The sequence below is a fragment of the Lipomyces doorenjongii genome (assembly GCF_038497915.1).
Source record: "Lipomyces doorenjongii strain NRRL Y-27504 unplaced genomic scaffold V1508scaffold_6, whole genome shotgun sequence".
Taxonomy (NCBI): domain Eukaryota; kingdom Fungi; phylum Ascomycota; class Lipomycetes; order Lipomycetales; family Lipomycetaceae; genus Lipomyces; species Lipomyces doorenjongii.
Genome location: NW_027118073.1, coordinates 98,898 through 118,522, shown reverse-complemented (window position 1 = coordinate 118,522; position 19,625 = coordinate 98,898). Strand labels below are relative to the sequence as shown.

The 19,625-nt window shown below is 46.4% G+C and overlaps 9 protein-coding genes across 9 annotated transcripts; 6 read left to right on the top strand and 3 right to left on the bottom strand.

The window, feature by feature from the left end:
• Window positions 1–52: 52 nt before the first annotated feature.
• V1508DRAFT_459793 (uncharacterized protein) lies at window positions 53–1,883 on the bottom strand. Its single transcript, XM_066942754.1, has 6 exons — window positions 1,711–1,883; window positions 1,607–1,654; window positions 1,479–1,554; window positions 1,302–1,408; window positions 1,145–1,218; window positions 53–1,089 (listed from the first exon to the last, which is right to left on the bottom strand). Exons 1-6 carry the CDS (start codon window positions 1,788–1,790, stop codon window positions 107–109), a joined length of 1,368 nt encoding a protein of 455 aa, XP_066797994.1. The 5' UTR covers window positions 1,791–1,883; the 3' UTR covers window positions 53–106.
• A 117-nt stretch (window positions 1,884–2,000) lies between these two features.
• V1508DRAFT_410806 (uncharacterized protein) lies at window positions 2,001–3,753 on the top strand. Its single transcript, XM_066939372.1, has 2 exons — window positions 2,001–3,187; window positions 3,247–3,753. Exons 1-2 carry the CDS (start codon window positions 2,175–2,177, stop codon window positions 3,635–3,637), a joined length of 1,404 nt encoding a protein of 467 aa, XP_066797993.1. The 5' UTR covers window positions 2,001–2,174; the 3' UTR covers window positions 3,638–3,753.
• A 426-nt stretch (window positions 3,754–4,179) lies between these two features.
• On the top strand, window positions 4,180–7,647 carry V1508DRAFT_410803 (glycosyl transferase). Its single transcript, XM_066939371.1, has 3 exons — window positions 4,180–4,307; window positions 4,423–4,545; window positions 5,028–7,647. The coding sequence occupies exons 1-3, from the start codon at window positions 4,251–4,253 to the stop codon at window positions 7,437–7,439; spliced, it is 2,592 nt and encodes an 863-aa protein (XP_066797992.1). The 5' UTR covers window positions 4,180–4,250; the 3' UTR covers window positions 7,440–7,647.
• Window positions 7,648–7,822: 175 nt separating this feature from the next.
• Window positions 7,823–9,907, top strand: V1508DRAFT_437305 (adenylate cyclase associated N terminal-domain-containing protein). Its single transcript, XM_066942138.1, has 5 exons — window positions 7,823–7,908; window positions 7,980–8,301; window positions 8,364–8,677; window positions 8,737–9,229; window positions 9,293–9,907. Exons 1-5 carry the CDS (start codon window positions 7,859–7,861, stop codon window positions 9,728–9,730), a joined length of 1,617 nt encoding a protein of 538 aa, XP_066797991.1. The 5' UTR covers window positions 7,823–7,858; the 3' UTR covers window positions 9,731–9,907.
• V1508DRAFT_381195 (mitochondrial 37S ribosomal protein uS4m) lies at window positions 9,759–11,554 on the bottom strand. The gene is made up of 3 exons (XM_066937693.1): window positions 11,347–11,554; window positions 10,907–11,272; window positions 9,759–10,847 (listed from the first exon to the last, which is right to left on the bottom strand). The coding sequence occupies exons 1-3, from the start codon at window positions 11,389–11,391 to the stop codon at window positions 9,981–9,983; spliced, it is 1,278 nt and encodes a 425-aa protein (XP_066797990.1). The 5' UTR covers window positions 11,392–11,554; the 3' UTR covers window positions 9,759–9,980.
• A 510-nt stretch (window positions 11,555–12,064) lies between these two features.
• On the top strand, window positions 12,065–13,293 carry V1508DRAFT_453849 (Alpha/Beta hydrolase protein; the record flags this gene model as incomplete). Its single annotated transcript, XM_066942557.1, has 4 exons — window positions 12,065–12,093; window positions 12,123–12,252; window positions 12,304–12,456; window positions 12,509–13,293. The coding sequence occupies 4 exons, from the start codon at window positions 12,065–12,067 to the stop codon at window positions 13,133–13,135; spliced, it is 939 nt and encodes a 312-aa protein (XP_066797989.1). The 3' UTR covers window positions 13,136–13,293.
• On the top strand, window positions 13,294–14,232 carry V1508DRAFT_410794 (uncharacterized protein). Its single transcript, XM_066939370.1, has 5 exons — window positions 13,294–13,414; window positions 13,477–13,575; window positions 13,685–13,790; window positions 13,847–13,907; window positions 13,963–14,232. The coding sequence occupies exons 1-5, from the start codon at window positions 13,324–13,326 to the stop codon at window positions 14,002–14,004; spliced, it is 399 nt and encodes a 132-aa protein (XP_066797988.1). The 5' UTR covers window positions 13,294–13,323; the 3' UTR covers window positions 14,005–14,232.
• V1508DRAFT_365387 (chromatin modification-related protein EAF7-domain-containing protein) lies at window positions 14,070–15,736 on the bottom strand. The gene is made up of 3 exons (XM_066937328.1): window positions 15,334–15,736; window positions 15,121–15,257; window positions 14,070–15,069 (listed from the first exon to the last, which is right to left on the bottom strand). Exons 1-3 carry the CDS (start codon window positions 15,425–15,427, stop codon window positions 14,314–14,316), a joined length of 987 nt encoding a protein of 328 aa, XP_066797987.1. The 5' UTR covers window positions 15,428–15,736; the 3' UTR covers window positions 14,070–14,313.
• Window positions 15,737–15,882: 146 nt separating this feature from the next.
• Window positions 15,883–18,827, top strand: V1508DRAFT_241625 (MCM2/3/5 family-domain-containing protein). The gene is made up of 2 exons (XM_066936360.1): window positions 15,883–16,285; window positions 16,340–18,827. The coding sequence occupies exons 1-2, from the start codon at window positions 16,083–16,085 to the stop codon at window positions 18,804–18,806; spliced, it is 2,670 nt and encodes an 889-aa protein (XP_066797986.1). The 5' UTR covers window positions 15,883–16,082; the 3' UTR covers window positions 18,807–18,827.
• The last annotated feature ends 798 nt before the right edge of the window (window positions 18,828–19,625 follow it).

Below are 19,625 nucleotides of genomic sequence, written 5' to 3'. Positions count from 1 at the left end.
TCGTAGCCAACGCATTCTGCTGTGACTGGCAACATGTGTGAACACTAATCTGTGCATCTACAAATAAGCCATCTACGAGAGTCCTCGTATTGCATGTTTTATTCTGTCACGAAGATACAAGCGGTTGAATTCTATCTTTCAGCATCCCGCAAAAGCTTTCAAAGACAATCGGATCAGACCCGTAACTCCAATGAATAATAAACTGACATATCTCCGTCTTAACAGAGCAATCTACGAATATTCTAAATCCAAAGCCAATAGTTTCAGGCATGCGATTTCGCTCAACATGGTCAACATCTTCAATCTTTCGCTGCTTATTTCTTCGAAATTTCCGTGACCACACATTACCGTTCCTCGAATATCCCGTGATATAATATTTACCACCGTTTTGCTGCGATAGCTTTTCTAGATGGATAAACTCTCCAAAATTATTTTTCAGAATTGACAAAACCTTGTCCAGAAGATGATTATCTGTAATTCCTTTGGCGTAACCCAAGCTTAAAATACAACCCGTTGCAGGCGGTAACAGTCCTCGAACAGCTGCAGAAAGCACTGGCTCAACGGGCCTGGTAATCTCCGGCACCAATCTGCGTCCACCAAACCTCCACGCAACTGCCCATCGCCTCGTGAACTGCCCTTGAATAAACTCCGCGACGGCATAGTTGGAGATTCCGTGTCTCCGAAGATTGCTGACCACAACTTTCAAACTATCCAGCTTACCAAGCATGCTCGTGTACCACGTATTCCCGGTATTCGCATCGTTACGGAACCTTTCAATGCTCTCGTCAATCATGCGCTTCACGAACGCTACCTCGCCTCCGGGAGTAATCATTTCCTCTGGCGCGGCAGCTGTAAAACTATGAGCAGGTGTAACTTTCAGAGCCCGGGAAGCATTGTAATCTGCTGATGAAGAATAGAAAGGAGGATTGCACATTGTGAAATGGAAATATTCGCTTGTATGAGATTCACCGCAAGGATGACGCGCGAACAAAGGGTCTACAGGCGCTGTCTTGAAGACAAAAATCCTGTCCGTCAGCTTGTTCCTGGAGACTACCTTGGCAGCAGTTGAGACAGCTAGATCGTCGACGTCTGGGCTTGGATTAGTTATTGCAATTGCAGAAATGTAGAGTCCCAGTGAATGTACCGGTTGCTATGAAATTCCAATTCCTTCGAAGACGGCATCCCAATAGAGGATATATGCAAGATGTACCTGTGCCACTAAGGCAATATTTTTGGTTAGTATAAGCTCTCTTCATTATCCAGCATCTAGAAGTACCCAGACTGTAGAAGAGATCACATACACATCCAACCCCCAAATACGTGTCGAATGGTTGACCTTTTTGAAATCGTACGAGTCCGAATCCAACAGATCTTGTATCCACAGTATGTAGTTTAATCGATTAGCAACCTGTTCAGGAAACAATGTTAGATTGAAATACCATTTGCCAAATGCAAATTTGAGTCAAGACCAAGCCTACCCTTGGACAGAGCCTATCTGGTAATAATTCGATATCAATATCAAAGTCTTTGTGCAGTAGGGCCTCTGTAAGAGCGCTAAAACAAATAAACAATAGGTCTCAATTAGTTAAAGACAGCAATTGCGTACCAAACGGCTTCCGCATCAGTAAAGTCGATCGTTGCATCATCATGAAGACTGCAGTAGACCGTGTCAGTAATAAAACGAAACCCATTAACAAGACTCGAACTTGCAATTTGGCGAGCTTGACATACGACTCAGCTAACGCACGGAAGTCTGGAGGATTCTGTGTATAGGGATTGCGAAGATGCATAACGGATTATCATGCTAGCAACGTCACTCAAAAGAACAGGCATTTAAATATTTAGAATTAATAAATTTCACGCTAGTTTGCACTTGATTAACAAGTTATCTATTGTGTTCGAGTTGACGTCGTTAAGGGCACCAGCTTTCCGCGTTTATGCAGGGGATACTTGGGATTAGGGCTATCTGCCATATTCTAGCACGTCCAGCACTTGCGGTCCACCCATCACAATTTATTTAAGTTGAAAAGTTTCTAGACACCGTCATCTGCCAAATAGCGGTTGACTGCATTATGGTAGAGTGCTTATACGTATATTTCAAAATTTTATACACGAAGTAACTAAGTGAATTCGAGGACGCGTTTGCTGGGAGCGGCGTGGCTGGGCAAATAGCTATGGACGAAGACAAATCCACATTATTAGACTCTTTGTATTCACGTTCAAATAATGACTTACCGGCCACTCAAGTTATTCCAGACAGTCAGGATGCTACTGTTAATGAGAATGAGATCCAGAAAGAGACCAGGCAACGAGCGAAGAAAGTACGAGTGGTGCGACATATAGAGGACCCAAACGAGCTGGACGATTGCGACGCAGCGTCTGTGGCGTCTATTGACCTTACGTCGGAATGGAATTACAATGTGAATTACCTTGCTCTTCTTAATTATGAGATCGAGGAATTTATGAATCCGGTGTCGCGTTTTCGGAGGATGATTACAGAACATGATCATAATCACCTGACGACTTACGACACGAGAAGCTCTAGATTGCTTCGTGAGTCGGCAGGTAAATATCCTCTAAAGTCTTCTATTATTGAATCACGAACGCATTGGTCTCCGGAGGAGAAAGAACTTTTTTTTGAATATCTCGGACGACGGTCGCGGCATGATCCTGTCGGGATATCCCGTGGTGTTGGCACGAAGACTCCGGTGGAATGTGCCGAGTATATCGCTGTCTTAGAGAAAGGAATGCACAGAGTGAGAGCAAAAGAGCAGAGGAGAAGGCTTCCTGGTATGAGATTGCGATGGAAACGACTTATGAAAAAAATTCCGGCGGCGAGGAAAATGTCACGGCAGTGGATTCGGTTTGAAGAAAGTGAGAGTCGAAGACTGGAGAATTTCAGAGAGAGTAGAGATAGAAATAAAGAGGCGAAAGCCTGGCTACGGTCCCATGCAGTGGTTGATGACCAACGATCGCAACTGGCTACGGAGATAAACAGTGAAGAGAGTGGGGTTAGTGGTGATGAAGTAAAACGAATATCAGGCTTAGTGAATAACTATTGTGCTGATTTAATCGAGCGCGAGAACGGGGCCAATCCAGATGATGTATACTTTGATCGTATAGGTGAAAAATTTTCTCGCGAATGTCAGTTGCTTAATATCGAAATGATGCTTGAATTATCGTTAAGGTGAGTTGGATCTTCTGTCTCTAGTTTGGCCTGTAGTAAGATTTAATGATCATCAATAGGCTTTATTATCAACAAGAGAACCTCTCAAGTTCCGTGACGGAATACTTGCATCGGCATGCATTCCAGTTTTCGACTATCAGTTTATTTCATGGTTTGGTTCGGCAATTTACCAGACGACTGGTCACTACAACGCTGACTGTTGCAGAAACACGACTGCGTGCGTCACGCAGCCGAGTCTTTCATAGGAAACAAGCGGTGCAACGAGAAGACGTGGAAACGGCATGTGCAGTGGTCGGAGCGGAGGTTAATGGCGATAGGTTTTGGATTGGCTTCAAACGGCGAAATGAAGCGCTACGCATAGCAGAACCAGGGAGCCATGCAAACCGTGAGATTGACGCGGAAAAAGTAGCAGAGTTGCTGAGCATTCGGATCAAGAGACGGAGAAAATGAAATGGCAGTGTGTTTTAAGTGCATTTTTAGGCGTTTTGGTGGGGCATTATTAGCGCGCAGGCCATGTATATATCATTTTACTATTTAATGTGATGCAAATCCGTATATTTGAAGAAGGCGCTCGTGTTCCTCTTGGTGAGACGATGGGTCTAGGGACCACCGATCAGTGACAGATATTCGATGGCTTCTAGTCAGTGAATGTCAAGTGAGGCAATGGCTGCCGAGTTCATGGAAAGCTTGTCAATTGCGGATTGGCTGCCTGACAGATAGGGTAATGTTATGCGCGATATGTCGGGTAGTGCCTGTCCGTACTCGCTAACAATAGTACTGATGAGTGGCAGCCGAGAATTCTGAGCGGCCGAGGAGCATTTCAAACGTGCGGCGGAGTCTTCTGATCCGCAATTGGCGTCATCGTGCGTCGAACCTTTTTCAGACTCCACACTGGCAACTTGTGGCCATACCTGATTGTGGCGGTGCTCAAGTTATAGTGAGCAGGTGAGGCGGATCGCCGGCCACTGCCGGCAAACCCATTAGATAAATAAAGCATACACTGTCCTTCCCCTCCGATCCATCCTCCTAAGACCGCGTAACATCGATCTACACCACATTCGCCATGTCTTCCTACTCTGTCTCCACTACATCTCCAGATCTCCCGCGACCTAAGCACAGAGTGAGTATTTGTTCGCTTCAGTAATAGCAGCTGCGCTATCGGTATATCGGTAGCTGCTGCATATCGACTAATTCGGTGATTCTTGTTGCGCTAACTCGCCGATTTCGCCCTTTAGCGCACCCCTACAGGTTTCAGTCCCAAGGAGATTAAGAACATTGAGGCGTCCATTCCTAGTGAGTCTCGCCAGCTGTGGCAGAAGTTTGGTGTCAAGGAGTTTGGCGGTAAAGAAGAGTTTCAGGTGGGTATTGTAGCTCTTTTGCTCGCGAGCTGCCATATGGATTCAATTGCATTCTAGAACGATCTAATTCGATTTTTCCGTTTACTTTCTTACATTAGCTATTTTCTTTTCTGTCTACAGACTGAATCTTGAGTGAGCCGGTCATTTGTTGGCATGCTGGCTTGATGGACAGGCGCACCGCCACAGACCGGGGGGGGAGGGGGTGGGTTAGGCCGTCACCCCGCTTGTGGTGACCAAGTTGCCCGTGCCGTGCCGCTCTGTCCACTCGATTGGTCATTTTTTTCCATGCCCCGTGCCCGTTTCCATAAGCCACATTCTTTACGTTTCTTTACACATGACCTCCACATGTTCACTGTTGCAATTGAGTTTCCGTCCGAGCCGCATTCTACGTCGAATTGAGTTTCTTATCTAACTCATTGATCCATATGGCTGCTCGTTACAATTTGATATTCCTAGAGCATATGTACTGACTATGGTTGCAGCAAGAATTCATCCGCCATGTCGAGACCACGCTTGCCCGAAGCATTTATAACTGCGATGACCTGGCTGCTTACCAGGCGGCGTCCCAGGCTATCCGTGATCGACTAATCGTGGCTTGGAACAAGACTCAGCAGAAACACACGACCAAGGACCGGAAGCGTGTCTACTACCTCTCACTCGAGTTCTTGATGGGCCGTGCTATGGACAATGCTATGCTCAACGCTGGCATCAAGGATATCACCAAGTCTGGTGTTGCCGATCTAGGTTTCAAGATTGAGGACCTTCTTGAGCAGGAGCCCGATGCTGCCCTTGGGAACGGTGGTCTCGGCCGTCTTGCGGCGTGTTTCATTGATAGTATCGCGTCCACAAATTATCCGGGCTGGGGATATGGTCTCCGCTATCAGTATGGTATTTTCAAGCAGCGCATTGTCGACGGATACCAGGTCGAGTCGCCTGATTATTGGTTGACTTTTTCTAATCCTTGGGAAATTCCTCGTTACGAGATTCAGATTGACATTATGTTCTACGGTTACACTCGCAAGTACACGAACGATGACGGCAAGGTTGTCCATGTCTGGGAAGGCGGTGAGCAAGTACAGGCTGTTGCGTATGATGTTCCTGTTCCTGGTTACGGCACTGAGACCACCAACAACTTGCGCCTGTGGGCTAGTAAGCCTACCCGTGAGTTCGACTTCGAGAAGTTTAACGCCGGTGACTATGAGAGCTCTGTCCGTGAGTCTCAAAAGGCGGAAACGATCTCCGCTGTTCTTTACCCGAACGACAATTTCTACAGCGGCAAGGAGCTTCGTTTGAAGCAGCAGTACTTCTGGGTTGCCGCTTCCCTCAACGATATAGTTCGACGATTCAAGAAAACGCATCGCCCATGGAAGGAGTTCCCTGATCAGGTTGCCATCCAGCTTAACGACACTCATCCTACATTGGCCGTGGTTGAGCTTCAGCGCATTCTTATCGATATGGAAGGCGTCGAGTGGGATGCTGCATGGAACATTGTCACAAATACTTTCGGATACACCAACCACACTGTACTTCCCGAGGCATTGGAGAAGTGGCCTGTTCCTCTTTTCACGAACTTGCTTCCACGTCACATGGAGATCATTTATGAGATCAACTTGTTTTTCTTGCAGAAGGTCGAGAAGATGTTCCCCAAGGAGCGCGATCTCCTTGCTCGTGTCTCTATCATCGAAGAGTCTACGCCGCAGCAGGTCCGTATGGCATACTTGGCTATAATAGGTTCACACAAGGTGAATGGTGTTGCTGAGCTTCACTCCGAGCTCATCAAGACAACTATCTTCAAGGATTTCGTCACCATCTATGGCCCGGACAAGTTTATGAACGTCACCAATGGTATCACTCCCCGTCGCTGGCTTCACCAGGCTAATCCGAAACTCTCCGATTTGATTGCTTCTAAGGTTGGATCGTACGACTTCTTGAAAGACCTCAACTTGCTCAAGAAGATCGAGCCACTTGCTCACGACCCCAAGTTTCAAGACGAATGGGTTACGATCAAGAAATTTAACAAAGCCCGCTTGGCTGCTCATATTAAGCAGTCCAATGGCTTCGACGTTAACGTGAATGCTCTCTTCGATGTGCAGGTCAAGCGTATTCACGAGTACAAGCGCCAACAGATGAATATATTTGGTGTCATCCACCGTTACCTGTCCATCAAGGCTATGACTAAGGAGGAGAAGAAGGAAGCAACTCCTCGTGTCTGCATTTTTGGTGGAAAGAGTGCCCCTGGATACTATATGGCCAAGACTATCATCAAGTTGATCAATGCGGTGGGCGAAGTTGTCAACGCCGATGCCGACGTTGGCGATCTCCTCAAAGTCGTCTTTATTGCGGACTACAACGTCAGCAAAGCAGAAATTATCGTCCCCGCTTCTGATATTTCACAGCATATTTCAACAGCTGGTACTGAAGCTTCTGGTACTAGCAACATGAAGTTTGTCTTGAATGGTGGTCTTATTCTCGGCACTGTTGACGGTGCTAACATTGAGATTACTCGCGAGGTCGGCGAGAACAACATCTTCCTTTTCGGCCACCTTGCAGAGTCTGTCGAGGACCTTCGCCACAAGCACAGATTCTCCGATGTTCCGCTTGACCCAAACCTTGAGAAAGTATTCAACGCCATCGAGAGCGGCACCTTTGGTGACCCCAACATCTACGCCTCACTAATCTCCTCTGTTACCGGCTCGGACTACTATCTCGTCTCCGACGACTTCCAGTCTTATCTCGACGCGCAGAAGCTGGTTGACCAAGATTTCAAGAACAAGGACACCTGGGTCAGTCGAAGTATCACCGCTGTTGCGAATATGGGCTTCTTCTCTTCTGATCGGGCGATTGATGAGTATGCTGAGTCTATTTGGAACGTTGAGCCAATTTCTATGGAGTAGTAGACCTGTTTTGAACCTAGGTGGCAATAGAGCAGCTAGAGTAATATGTGAAGGGCTGAGTAGCGGTTTTTAATTTGACAAGTAGTTTTGTATTCGCTGTAGTGTCTTTGAAAAATCTCGAGAGTGCAATATCATATGGTTATTATCTTGATCAAATTCGTCTATAATAGTTCCAGATGACATTAAGCTTCATTAGTTACGAACTATACTAGTACTACATGCAAAAGTATTTGTTAATCTGCCGAGTACCCCTGAGTTAAAGAGCAGAGTTGTCATTGTAGAAGTGCCAAAGTAGTGCGTTTAGACCATAAGTGCATACAGTTTTGGCGCTTCTCTCTGTTACTGATAATCGACGGACACCTCATTGCATTAATCAATCAACCACTTACTTCTGATTCGCATCCAATTGCATCGTAAACATGGCGGATGTTAATATTCCTGGTTATAACATGGTGACTCTGATGAAGAGGTAAGTACTGATTATTTATTAATTTCGCTTGGTGGCTCGGCCCGTGTGCTAACGCGTTTCGTCATTTGCAGGCTCGAGGCGGCAACTTCGAGACTCGAGGATCTTACCATCTTCCAGACACAGGCCATACAAAGCCGAGGTCTTTCTACTCCAACGACTTTGTCCGAAACTACGATTCCCGGATCTGCTACTCCCACCCCGGCGAGTACGTCAACGTCGACCATCGCGACTCCGGCGCCAGCCCCTGCAGCGGTACCTGCTTCGGAGCCGACCCCCGCCCCAATCGTCGAAGAGCTCCCAGCTTCATTAAAGGAGTACGATGAATTTATTGCCGATCATGTGTCCCCATTTGTGGAGCTAAGCAAAGGAATTGATCCTCTGATTGAAGAACAGGTGGGTCAGATCCACAATATAACTTGACAGGCTCACTAGCAACTATTTATTAACTTGTCTAGGCCAAGTATTTCGCTGCTTCAATCGTCGCAGAACGTGAATTCTTGCGCATCGTCTCAAAGTCAAAGAAACCAGCACCATCGTCCCCTTTGTTCCTGGATCTATTCAAGCCCATTACTACTCAAGTCGAACTCGTTCAGGACTTGCGCGAAAAGAACAGAACGTCCAAGTTCTTTAACCATTTGTCCACAATTAGCGAAGGTGTTCCTGGCTTAGGATGGGTTGGTGTCGAGCTTACTCCTGTTCCTTTCATTGGGGAAATGAAGGATGCCGCCCAATTTTACTCGAACCGTGTTATGAAGGAGTACAAGGATACGTATGTTTACTGACTGTTGATCTGTTTCAACTGCGTAGGTATTAATATTGTCTGAACAGTGATCGGAAGCATGTTGAATGGGCCCAGTCTTTCCTCAACATCTTGACAACCCTTCAAGCGTACGTGAAGAAAAATCACACAACTGGCCCAAGCTGGAATGTCAAGGGTGAGGAAGTTCAGAAAGTCCTGGCGGAGTCGCCCGGTATCGCGCCTCCTCCGTCTGCTGCGCCTATTCACGCACCTTTTGGCGCCGCCGCTCCTCCCCCTCCCCCTCCGCCCCCACCTCCAGCTTCTGTCTTCCAGGCTACATCTGAGTCAGCGACTAGTGGCGGACTGGGTGCCGTCTTCGCTGAGATCAACAAGGGAGAGGGTATCACTTCGGGTTTGAAAAAGGTGGACAAGAGTCAAATGACGCATAAGAACCCATCACTCAGAGGTCAAGATTCTGTACCCTCAGCGAGATCTACCATTCCGGCATTGCCGTCGAAACCTCAGAGTCTGAAGCAGAAGAAGCCTCCAAGGATAGAATTAGAGGGTACTAAATGGATTGTGGTATGTTTCAACTTCTCGGAAGCCACCCTGATCTTGTGCTGACCCTTCTTTTCTTGGCTTAAGGAAAACTATGAAAATAATTCAGAGATTATTGTCGAAGCAGAAATTAACCACGGGGTTTTCATTCACCGTTGCAAGAACTCTACCGTCAAGATTAAAGGAAAGTTCAACGCCGTAACCATGAACGAATGTAACTCCACGGGCCTCTTGGTGGAGAGCTTGGTTTCTGCTGTCGATGTTATCAAGTCAGTCAACTTTGCACTTCAAGTAACTGGAAAACTGCCCACTATTTCTGTTGACCAGTGTGACAATGGTCAGATTTACTTGAGTAAAGAATCCATGGACGTCGAAATTTACAGTTCGAAGTCGTCCGGTTTGAACGTGAATGTGCCTGACGATGCTGAGGATGGTGATTTTAAGGAGCAGCCGGTGCCGGAGCAGTTGCTACACCGGATTTCGAATGGAAAACTGGTCAGTACCGTTGTTGAGCACATTGGTTAAGCCTAGTGTCAGCATAGTCACAATGAGTGTCACAATTTTGTCTATTTGTTCCAATGTTATCGTTTACAATCCGCACACATTTGATGAAAGTTTCATGTACACAAGTCAAAAGAGCAATGCATGTACCAATGTCAAAGTACTGTACAGCACATCTGATATACATTTGATATAGTTCGGTCATGCAGTATGCTTGATATAAAACATGCATGATCAAGTATTACAATACCTACTAAAACTCCACATACATGGATTACTGTCTGTCTCGCACATAGAACAGGTATGCATTCTCATGCATATATAGAGGCAACGGTGAAATGACCTCTGAGTGGCCTCTTCGGGTAATGGGGTCTCGGAGATAAACGGCATGGCATGTCTTGTATGAAATCTCAAGATGCCATGGAACGATGGCGAATGGCGCCAAGAAAGTTCGCGGCGTCCATGGAGTGAAATAAGGCTTTGAAAGATCTTGCAGACCATACGCACCTTCCTGCCATGGTAATGCTGAACCGCAGTATTCCTCCAGATAAGCATAGTACCATCGTGGGTCGTAGACACTCGCTGCGCCTCTGAATAGTCTAACAAGCTCCTCCAATTCCGCTTGCTGGATGTCGACTCGTCGTTGGACAATTTTCTTCAGTAAGTCGTCCGGTTCTGGGCTGGGATTCGAGCCATTATTGTCGAGTCTGAAAAACTGAGTAGCCAGCTGACTGATACTTGGATCATCGGCCACCACATTCCCATTCACTTGGAACTCATTACGATACTGTTCAACTTCCTCTTTTCCCCGGGCTGAAAGCTCTTCTGCAGAAACTCCATCCAAGGAGAGACCTTGGATCTGATTCGTCAAATTCTCAACTGTCATGGCTCGGACTTTCCGATACAACTGATCGGGATCGTATGGTCCATCCACACTAATTGGCGTAAATTTCTGTTCAAACATATTCCTCGGATCTTCTCGGCAACTTTCCTGAAACTTCTTAAAAGCTTCAAGTTGCTTCGCGTCTATAGCTTTCGATAACCCATCGGACGGCTTTTCTCGTCCAACTGCTGTGAGGACACACTCTGGTTCTACAGAAAATACATCGCCAGGCCGAAGTGGGTAAAAACCATGCTTCACCTACACGCTGAGTTAGGATCATCTCAACGAACGTTAAACACCACACTGTATATACAGACCTTCGATCCATTCACCTTTACTTTTCCAGATGAAATGAATTCTCGTGCTTGCCTTGGACTGCCGGCAAACATTGCTCGAAACATTGCCATGTCCAGCCTCCGTTCTATGGGAGCATATAATTGTAATCCAACTGGTAGTGGCTCTCGCTCACCTGACTTGTCATCTTTGTCGTGTAATATCTCGGCTCCGACGAGATTCTTCTGGAAGATACCCAGCCAATTATTTTCTGTCATATGCTCGCCATGGTACGCTCTTGTTTCTCTTTTAGACTCCCATTTCTGTTGATATAGTGAGGCACTTCGTCGATATGCCTCCTTCTTGAAGATGTTGTATAGGTTTTGCTTATGCCACGAAGCTCTTAGAAGCTGTACTCATTAATTAACCATTATTTGTAAAACAGTTATGGAGTTATCACAAATGTAAAAGTAAAACTACTTACCCCTCTCGCTAGTGATCGCAGCGGGGAACTGGGTTTCTTCGGCATGCTGAGCGTATGTTGGAATCCTTACGGTGAGACTAGGCGGGCAGCTTACTCTCACCCGTACCGCGACAATCGTAGATAAACTTAATCTTCCAATGACTCTGGAAATAGTAAGCAATGACTGCCAAAATGCGTCGTTTGCTTGATTTGCTTCGAATGAGTTACGATTATCCAAAAAAAAATTCAACTCGTAAGATTGTAAAATGGTTTACCCGGCTTTTCCGCCTTTGTCCGCTGTTCTCCCGCTGTGCTCGTCCGTAGTAACGCGGAAACGCGCCCGGTTTGAATAACGCCGCACGTCGGTTGTTTACGGTTGTCGGCCTAACTGGAGGTGTACAAATTGAGCCAACAGCCATCTTTGCTATCATCTGGATTATATCTTCGGAAATGTTCGTTTTCTGGCAACAGGCGTATTTTCTCTGCTACATTTCAATTGTGCTTTGGTTCCGTGGGGCTGAGTCGAGTCTATTGTCACAAAGTAAGATCAAAGAGATTAGGCAAACTAATGGCACAGCCCGTTCGCGACTTGTTTTCTACCTAAAAGACGAGATATTCGCTCCCTTTACGACAACTCATGTTTTGCATAGTGACAACGGTGCTAGACGGTCATCCTTTGTTCACAATTTTTCTTTACCATTGTTTTCAACGCTGTCATCTTTCACAGTCAATTCTATTAATGTCAGTAATCTGGGTGATGTGGAACAGGTATCAGAAGGAAATTACACCGGAAATAGGCACTTGCGACGGATTCCGGACGTCGCCGACAAGCAGAGCGTACTGTCGTTTGCAAGAATGGCAGCAAGTGCATACGCAGCAGATGAGTCATCGGATGACTGGGTTGACGTTGACGCACCATGGAATAGAGTATAAGCCGCAATTTTCTGTTTCGCAACCGTAGTGATTAACTGGGCGCAGTCTTTAGGAATTGGCTGGGATTTTGACGGTGTCCGAGGTCAGGTGTTTGTGGAGACGACAGGGTCAGTCATCGTCATCGCGCTGAAAGGCACCACTACGATTCTTGCGAGGAAAGGGGATCGAACTGATACTTACCAAAACGATAAGATTAATGTCACGGTTTTCAGTCATATCTATGTTGCAACTTGGAACTAACATCATGTAGGATAATCTGTTATTCTCGTGCTGCTGTGGTAGAGTAAGCTATAAATGGACCACCGTGTGCGACTGCTATTTAAAAAATACATATACCTGCTCCCAAACATGTCTTGCAAGAGAACTTAGATCCAAAGACAAATACTATGAGGCATCCCTGAGGGTTTTTCATGACGTTGCAAAATTATATCCAACATCTAGTATTTGGCTTACAGGTCATTCTTTAGGTGCATCATTGAGCAGTCTTATCGCTCAAACGCATGGTCTGCCGGCTCTCGTCTTCGGAGCACCAGGCGAGAAGTTAGCTGCGTCGCGACTGCATCTTCCAACATGGTTACATCCAGATAGCGAGAAGTACATCTGGCACTTTGGAAATACGGCTGATCCTGTATTTATGGGTACTTGTAATGGGCCACTGTCGGCTTGCGCTATCGGGGGATATGCCATGGAAAGTCAATGTCATTCGGGATTGGAGTGTGTATATGACACAGTTGCTGACAAGGGTTTTGAAATGTCGTTGATCTATCATCGGATAGCGACGATCATTGAGATTATTGAGGAATATGAGAGGCCTGCAGAATGTTCGAAACCCATGAGCTGTCAAGATTGCTACTTGTGGAACTTCATCCGCGATTAGGTTTTCTTGTACTGCAGTGTGATATTCGACCGGAGCGGTCATTTTACCGGTATTTCAATTAAATATGATTAATTTGTGGGGTTAACTAGCAACACGTTGTTTCAAATTTACCCTAACCCCGTCGAGAGGATGTGTGAAACGTTACGTGTAAGGCTCAAAATTGTTTGCATTTTGAAGGTCATTGGCAGATGTCATCACATCAACTGTTTAGATCTATCATCCGATCATTCTCATCAACTGCATCAAAAATGGGTGTTACTATTACTCCAATCGCTCCTGGTAAGCTTTAGTAATCTGCTGTACAAAACCAGATTTTGGGAATCTAATTGTGCTATGTACAGGCAACGGAGTAGACTTCCCTAAGGTCGGCGACACAGTCTCCATGCACTACGTCGGCACTCTTGAGAATGGAAAGAAGTTCGACAGTTCTAGAGACAGAGGTATGTTTTATCGTTGCCGCATCATAGATGTCGACGATGAATTTGTGACTTCGTCGAAAGCGTCCACACTTTTTTTTTCTCCATAGAGGCAATGACTAAACATCTGTAGGCAAGCCATTTGATACAAAGATCGGTGTTGGACGCGTCATTCGTGGATGGGATGAGGGTGTTCCACAGCTCAGTCTTGGTGAGAAGGCTAGACTTACCATCACTGGGTATGTTCCGACAGGACTCTCGGCCGCCTCATATTCTGATTTCTAACGAATTGTAGTGACTACGCTTATGGATCGCGAGGCTTCCCGGGCCTGATTCCTCCAAATGCTACCTTGATTGTGAGTTTTTGTTGTTTGGTCGTGAAGGAATGAAGTATTCTAATATTTGCGACAGTTCGAAGTTGAGCTTCTTGGAATCAACGGGAAAACCGCTTAAAAGTTTGCTACAGTCAATTTATATTTGGTAGCATATGCTTGCTTGTGTTTATTTAATGAACCTAGTTGAATTGCGATTTGTACATTTTATGTGAGGAAAATACGTGATTTTCATCGAGGACTATTCCAATTTCGTAAAAAGCAGTTGATGATATAGCTGCGGACACTCACGGAAAAGTCGTGATTTTTGAATTCTAGGCACAGGACCGTGTAGGTACCATAGTGATCTAACTCATTCGATCCCTTCCTAATTATCGTACACTACTATAACATACAGATATGTATCATACGTTCAACCCGCAACAACCAATTACTTTTTGGTTTGCCGTGAGCTTCGACGGGGGCCACCACGAGAACTGGCAGCAGCGGCACCTCTTCCACGTCGACCTCTTCTACCGCGTGTAAAACCTGGCCGACGGGGCTGTTCCTCTTCATCCTTATCGCTTGCCTCGGATTCTTCCTCTTGTTGTTCCTCCTCGCTCTCCTTGTCTTCGTCATTGTCCTCTTCTTCCTCGTCCTCTTCTCCAGCCGCTGGTTCTTCGTCATGCTGCCTTGTGGCTCGCCCGCCAATACCCCCTCGTCTCCCTGCTCTACCTCGTCCTCGCCGACTACGAGCGCTTCCGGAAGGCTTGTCCACAACACGACCACGTCGTTTTCTGGACTGAGGCACGACTTCTTCTTCCGACAACTCTTGATCCGATTCCTCTTCCTCCTCTGGCTCTGAATCTATCTCAGCACTATCCAGATCATCCTCGACGCTCGTTTCACGTCCCCGTTTCGTACCCCGAGGAACTGCCCCGCCGGCGGTGGTTGACAACTGAGCGGGGCTCGTCGCCTGACTATCATTCGCTCTGGCATGTTCGAGCATCAAGTCGCCGTACACCTCCCACGGCAAGCAAAACTCCTCTCTCATCTCCGAAGGAAGGACCGAGCTGATAGTGTCTTCTTCTCTCCCTTCTTTCAACACTGCTTCGAGCTCTGCTTTCTGATGTCTCGTTACCATTGTTGGTGGGGACGACGGGACATCTTCTGGCGACTGCGAAGCTGATTCCTCCGTTCCATCTTCCTGTAAATTATTAGAAGCCATATACCAACACCATATACGCAAGTTACTGACAAGCTCATCTAATCCTTCAAGATTATACAATGTCGCTAATTTGTCCCAAATACACTTCATGGTCAGATACGGCCCTTGAATATTTGCATTATTGACCATTTGACATATACACATTATCAGAAAATGCTTATTTACTCCTATTGACAATGAATTAGTACACCTACTTTTGTTTCTCGGGGTTCAGGATAGATCAAACATTACAGAGTTACCTACCGACTGGCTTGTACCGGCATATTGCTTTGAAAAGAGCAGTCTCCTGCTCGATATTCCACGCATCTGGTGAGACATCTTCCTTTTTCCGCACCATTTTAAAAAATATACCTATAAGCTACTTGGCGGCTATAAAAATATCCATGGAATCTGTTAAGGTGAATAGAGTTGCCAGGTATAGTGACACATTGCCACAAGATAGAGCGAGTAAGTTATTGCTCGAAGTCCAATTAACGCATACTGTACCAAACCCTCATATTAATGTCAGCTGCCGACAACATTTTTATGAAGTTAGCGTAATATCTCTGACTCTTTTCAAGACGATATCAGCATACATGACAAACAACTCCAAAGTTGTTGTATCCTCTGTTTCGTTTGTTGCATCCTCTGTTCCCTTTGTGACCAGTCACTGCGATGTATGGCCTGGAATACTGCTGCTTAGTTAGTCCCGCATGATGGTTAAGGTTGAACGCTAAGCCGCAAATGAATTAGACTAAGGAGCGCGTTACCGTCCGTTATTAGTTTTACGCGTTTTTACGCGTCGCGTTCGGCTAATTCTCATCCCTGGCCACCGATGTATGCCATTCCATCTCGCAGCCTTCTTCCCAGAGACGCTCATCTCATCGCCAATCGCCCCAATTATCACCAGTCGATTGCCCTAGCATCCTTTTGCATCTATTTGCTGGGAGTTTTGTTCGGCCTGCATTTGATATTTCTACATCAGTATCCAGTTTTATTGAAGTCGTGCTCCAATGGCTACTCAGGAGGAGGACTTCGCACTTCTAAATGACGCCGTACAAAATGATCGCGTCCGGAAATTCATGGATTTTCTCGACGATGAGAATATTGCTACAAATTACAGAGACCATATTCGTCTGATGCTAGCGCGCAATGAGCGTCGTCTAATCGTCAGTATTGATGAAATGCGGGACTTTGATCGTGAGTTTTGGAATGGGTACGTCTTGTGGTGATGCTTATGGAAAAATGACGGATCGCTAAGATTTACTAGAATTTTGAACGAGCCTTCGGATTATCTCCCTGCAGTAGACCGTGGATTGAAGGAGGTCGTGATGGCCGTTCAGGACAAGTCACGCCATAGCACTAATGAGTCTGATGCCTTTTACGTCGCCTTTCGAGGCAGTTTCGGTGACCATGCGGTGAACCCACGAACAATTTCAGCACGCCATGTTGGAAAGCTGGTCAGCCTTGAAGGTATTGTCACTCGATGCTCGCTTGTTCGTCCTAAAATTGTCCGATCTGTGCATTATTGCGAGGAAACCAAGGTTTTTCACGCTCGTGAATACCGTGACCAGGCTATGGCTAGCACGATGCCAATTATTGGCTCAGTCTATCCCACCGAAGACCCCGAAGGTCGTCCTCTTATAACAGAATATGGTTATTCTACCTATCGTGACCACCAAACTATGTCCATCCAAGAAATGCCTGAGCGTGCTCCTGCCGGACAGCTACCACGAAGCATTGATGTTATTCTTGATGACGACCTTGTTGATTCAGTGAAGCCTGGCGACAGAGTTCAATTGGTCGGCATGTATAAGTCCATGGGTAGCAGGTCTGCCTCGAAGGACACTGGCTCCGCGCAATTCCGAACAGTCATTCTTGCCAACAATATCGTTTTGCTGTCATCCAAATCTAACGGGGGAGTCGCTCGTGCTCGTATCTCCGACATTGACATCCGCAATATCAACCGTGTTGCAAAGAAGCGCAACGTTTTCGAGCTTCTATCGCAGTCACTTGCTCCTTCGATATATGGTCATGATTACATCAAAAAGGCGATCCTACTCATGCTACTAGGCGGTATGGAGAAGAACTTGGATAATGGCACTCACATTCGTGGTGATATCAACATATTGATGGTCGGTGATCCTTCCACTGCGAAGTCTCAGCTCCTACGCTTCGTTCTGAACACTGCCCCTCTCGCTATCACTACTACTGGTCGCGGATCGTCCGGTGTCGGTCTTACAGCCGCGGTTACATCTGACCGAGAAACAGGTGAACGGAGATTAGAGGCCGGTGCTATGGTTCTTGCTGACCGTGGTGTTGTTTGTATCGATGAATTCGATAAGATGAGCGACGTCGATCGTGTCGCTATTCACGAAGTTATGGAGCAACAGACTGTTACCATCGCCAAAGCCGGTATTCACACTTCGCTTAATGCGCGATGCTCCGTCATTGCGGCCGCGAACCCAGTGTTTGGACAGTATGACACTCACAAAGACCCCCACCGAAATATTGCTCTGCCTGATTCACTTTTGTCTCGTTTCGACTTGTTGTTTGTTGTTACAGATGAGATCAACGACTCTCGAGATCGAGCGATTTCGGAGCATGTTTTACGTATGCATCGATATATCAAGCCTGGCATGGAGGAAGGTGTCCCAGTGCGAGAGGATGCCGGTCAGAGTCTACAGGTTGGCGATGGATCAAGTTCACGGCATGCGCATGATGACGTTGAGGACGATGAGGATATTGAGGTCGCTGGTGGTGTTGGAGATGACGCGGATGAGCACAAGGTGTACGAGAAATATGACTCGTTGTTGCATGCAGGTGTTACTACGAAGACGAAGATTAACGGTACCAAGAAGATTGAGGTTCTGAGTATTCCTTTTATTAAGAAGTATGTTCACTATGCGAAGACCCGTATCAAGCCTGTTCTCTCGAAACATGCAGCGGATTATATTGTCGCTACATATGCGGGACTTCGAAACGACGAGCTGAGTGCAAATCAGCGCAAAACGTCGCCGATTACGGCGCGTACTCTTGAGACTCTCATTCGTCTTGCGACGGCGCATGCCAAATCTCGGCTTTCAATGCGCGTTGAGACCAAGGATGCCAAGGTTGCCGAGCACATATTGCGGTTCGCATTGTTCAAGGAGGTTGTCAGACCGGAGCGCAAGAAGAGACGCCGGCTGGAAGATAACTACGACAGCAGTGAGAGCGAATCCGATGACGACGCCTATGATGAAGATGCAGAAGATCTGTCTTCAAATTCACGTACGCCGTCGTCGGCTAGTCAATTGACTCCTCGTCAACAAGCAATGAGAGCGGCTCGTACGAAGGCAAGATCAATTAGTCACTCGAGCACGATTGATGAGCTGGATGGGGACTCACTATACGATGAAGATCCACAGACTAGAGATAGTTTCCAGGTATTGGCTGAAGCGGTTGAGGCGATGGGAGTTGCGGATACAGGCGAGGGAAGTGGTAGCATGGCGGGACAGCAGCCAGGTACAGGTATTTCTCCTTCGAGATTACAGCAATTCAGCCGAATTCTCGGTCAACTGTTGAACACACCGATATTTGCGGATGACTACGTGCGGTTGGAGACACTCATCATGGAGGTTAACAAGAGAATGCAGCAGGAGGACTTGTTCTCAGAGCAGGAGTTAATGGCAGCTCTAAATCGTATGCAGGAAAAGAACCAGATTATGGTGTCAGGAGACATGGTGTATAAGATTTAATTTGCTGGTGTATTTATGACATTGTGGTTTGTATGATTTAGTTATGGTATTGCGTATTTTTCTTCTTGTGCATTTTTCTTCGATTTGTACTTTATATTGACGATTAAGTTGTAATAATTGATTAATTGCAACATGTAGGATATTGATACCCGGTGTGTTTCGTGGTACAGCATGGTCCTCGCGATTCGTGACGCGCTCTGTGCAGGTTGTTTGCAGCCTCCTTAGGGTTTGTGGATGACCGCCCGCCCCCCCCCCCCCCCAAATTAGTCGTGCCGAGGTCACCATGGGTTAGCGGTTTGGCCGAGATAAGTACGATACGGGCGGTGTCTGCACCGTAACCGAAGGCTATATGCGCAAAATAAAGCCCTTCACAGTCTTTAATTTTTATATAAATTCGACGCCATCTCAGATTAAGTGATGAGTCGCCGTGCCCCGATGGCGTACACGCATGATCGCATTGGGGAATAACGGAGGTTGCACGAGCTAGTCCATGCATGGGCTTGGAAAGCTTCTAGGTTATGATCACGGAGCTTTTTGTGGGAGCGCTGTTATTTGGGATGTCTGTGCATGTTGAAAGGAGACACAGAGCAAAAACTTATACATTCTCGGGACTCGTCGATCCGAATGCGGTATTCGCAAAGTGCGAACCTTGAACCTTGTCTTCTGTCTTTTCAGATTTCGACATGCACTCTCCAGTTATATGCCTCCTTCATATCGCTTGTAAACCTCTGCTCTGAATTCTTGTTTACCAAATGCGTTTCTACTCAGAGTCATCTTGCCGAATTCGGGAGTCCCTTTGATTTCACTGATCCCAGCTGG

Coding starts and splice junctions, on each gene's coding strand:
- V1508DRAFT_381195 (XM_066937693.1), bottom strand. CDS start 11,391: ATGCCGAAGAAACCCAGTTCCCCGCTGCGATCACTAGCGAGAGGG. Junction 11,273..11,346: donor TGCGATCACTAGCGAGAGGG/GTAAGTAGTTTT, acceptor TAATGAGTACAG/CTTCTAAGAGCTTCGTGGCA. Junction 10,848..10,906: donor TAAAGGTGAATGGATCGAAG/GTCTGTATATAC, acceptor CTCAGCGTGTAG/GTGAAGCATGGTTTTTACCC.
- V1508DRAFT_437305 (XM_066942138.1), top strand. CDS start 7,859: ATGGCGGATGTTAATATTCCTGGTTATAACATGGTGACTCTGATGAAG. Junction 8,678..8,736: donor ATGAAGGAGTACAAGGATAC/GTATGTTTACTG, acceptor TTGTCTGAACAG/TGATCGGAAGCATGTTGAAT. Junction 9,230..9,292: donor AGGGTACTAAATGGATTGTG/GTATGTTTCAAC, acceptor TCTTGGCTTAAG/GAAAACTATGAAAATAATTC.
- V1508DRAFT_241625 (XM_066936360.1), top strand. CDS start 16,083: ATGGCTACTCAGGAGGAGGACTTCGCACTTCTAAATGACGCCGTACAA. Junction 16,286..16,339: donor GATCGTGAGTTTTGGAATGG/GTACGTCTTGTG, acceptor AAGATTTACTAG/AATTTTGAACGAGCCTTCGG.
- V1508DRAFT_410794 (XM_066939370.1), top strand. CDS start 13,324: ATGTCATCACATCAACTGTTTAGATCTATCATCCGATCATTCTCATCA. Junction 13,415..13,476: donor TATTACTCCAATCGCTCCTG/GTAAGCTTTAGT, acceptor TGCTATGTACAG/GCAACGGAGTAGACTTCCCT. Junction 13,791..13,846: donor GCTAGACTTACCATCACTGG/GTATGTTCCGAC, acceptor AACGAATTGTAG/TGACTACGCTTATGGATCGC.
- V1508DRAFT_410806 (XM_066939372.1), top strand. CDS start 2,175: ATGGACGAAGACAAATCCACATTATTAGACTCTTTGTATTCACGTTCA. Junction 3,188..3,246: donor ATGCTTGAATTATCGTTAAG/GTGAGTTGGATC, acceptor GATCATCAATAG/GCTTTATTATCAACAAGAGA.
- V1508DRAFT_459793 (XM_066942754.1), bottom strand. CDS start 1,790: ATGCATCTTCGCAATCCCTATACACAGAATCCTCCAGACTTCCGTGCG. Junction 1,655..1,710: donor TATGTCAAGCTCGCCAAATT/GCAAGTTCGAGT, acceptor GGTCTACTGCAG/TCTTCATGATGATGCAACGA. Junction 1,219..1,301: donor CGTATTTGGGGGTTGGATGT/GTATGTGATCTC, acceptor ATATTGCCTTAG/TGGCACAGGTACATCTTGCA.
- V1508DRAFT_410803 (XM_066939371.1), top strand. CDS start 4,251: ATGTCTTCCTACTCTGTCTCCACTACATCTCCAGATCTCCCGCGACCT. Junction 4,308..4,422: donor TCCCGCGACCTAAGCACAGA/GTGAGTATTTGT, acceptor TTCGCCCTTTAG/CGCACCCCTACAGGTTTCAG. Junction 4,546..5,027: donor GCGGTAAAGAAGAGTTTCAG/GTGGGTATTGTA, acceptor CTATGGTTGCAG/CAAGAATTCATCCGCCATGT.
- V1508DRAFT_365387 (XM_066937328.1), bottom strand. CDS start 15,427: ATGGTGCGGAAAAAGGAAGATGTCTCACCAGATGCGTGGAATATCGAG. Junction 15,258..15,333: donor ATGCCGGTACAAGCCAGTCG/GTAGGTAACTCT, acceptor CATTGTCAATAG/GAGTAAATAAGCATTTTCTG. Junction 15,070..15,120: donor TTGAAGGATTAGATGAGCTT/GTCAGTAACTTG, acceptor AATAATTTACAG/GAAGATGGAACGGAGGAATC.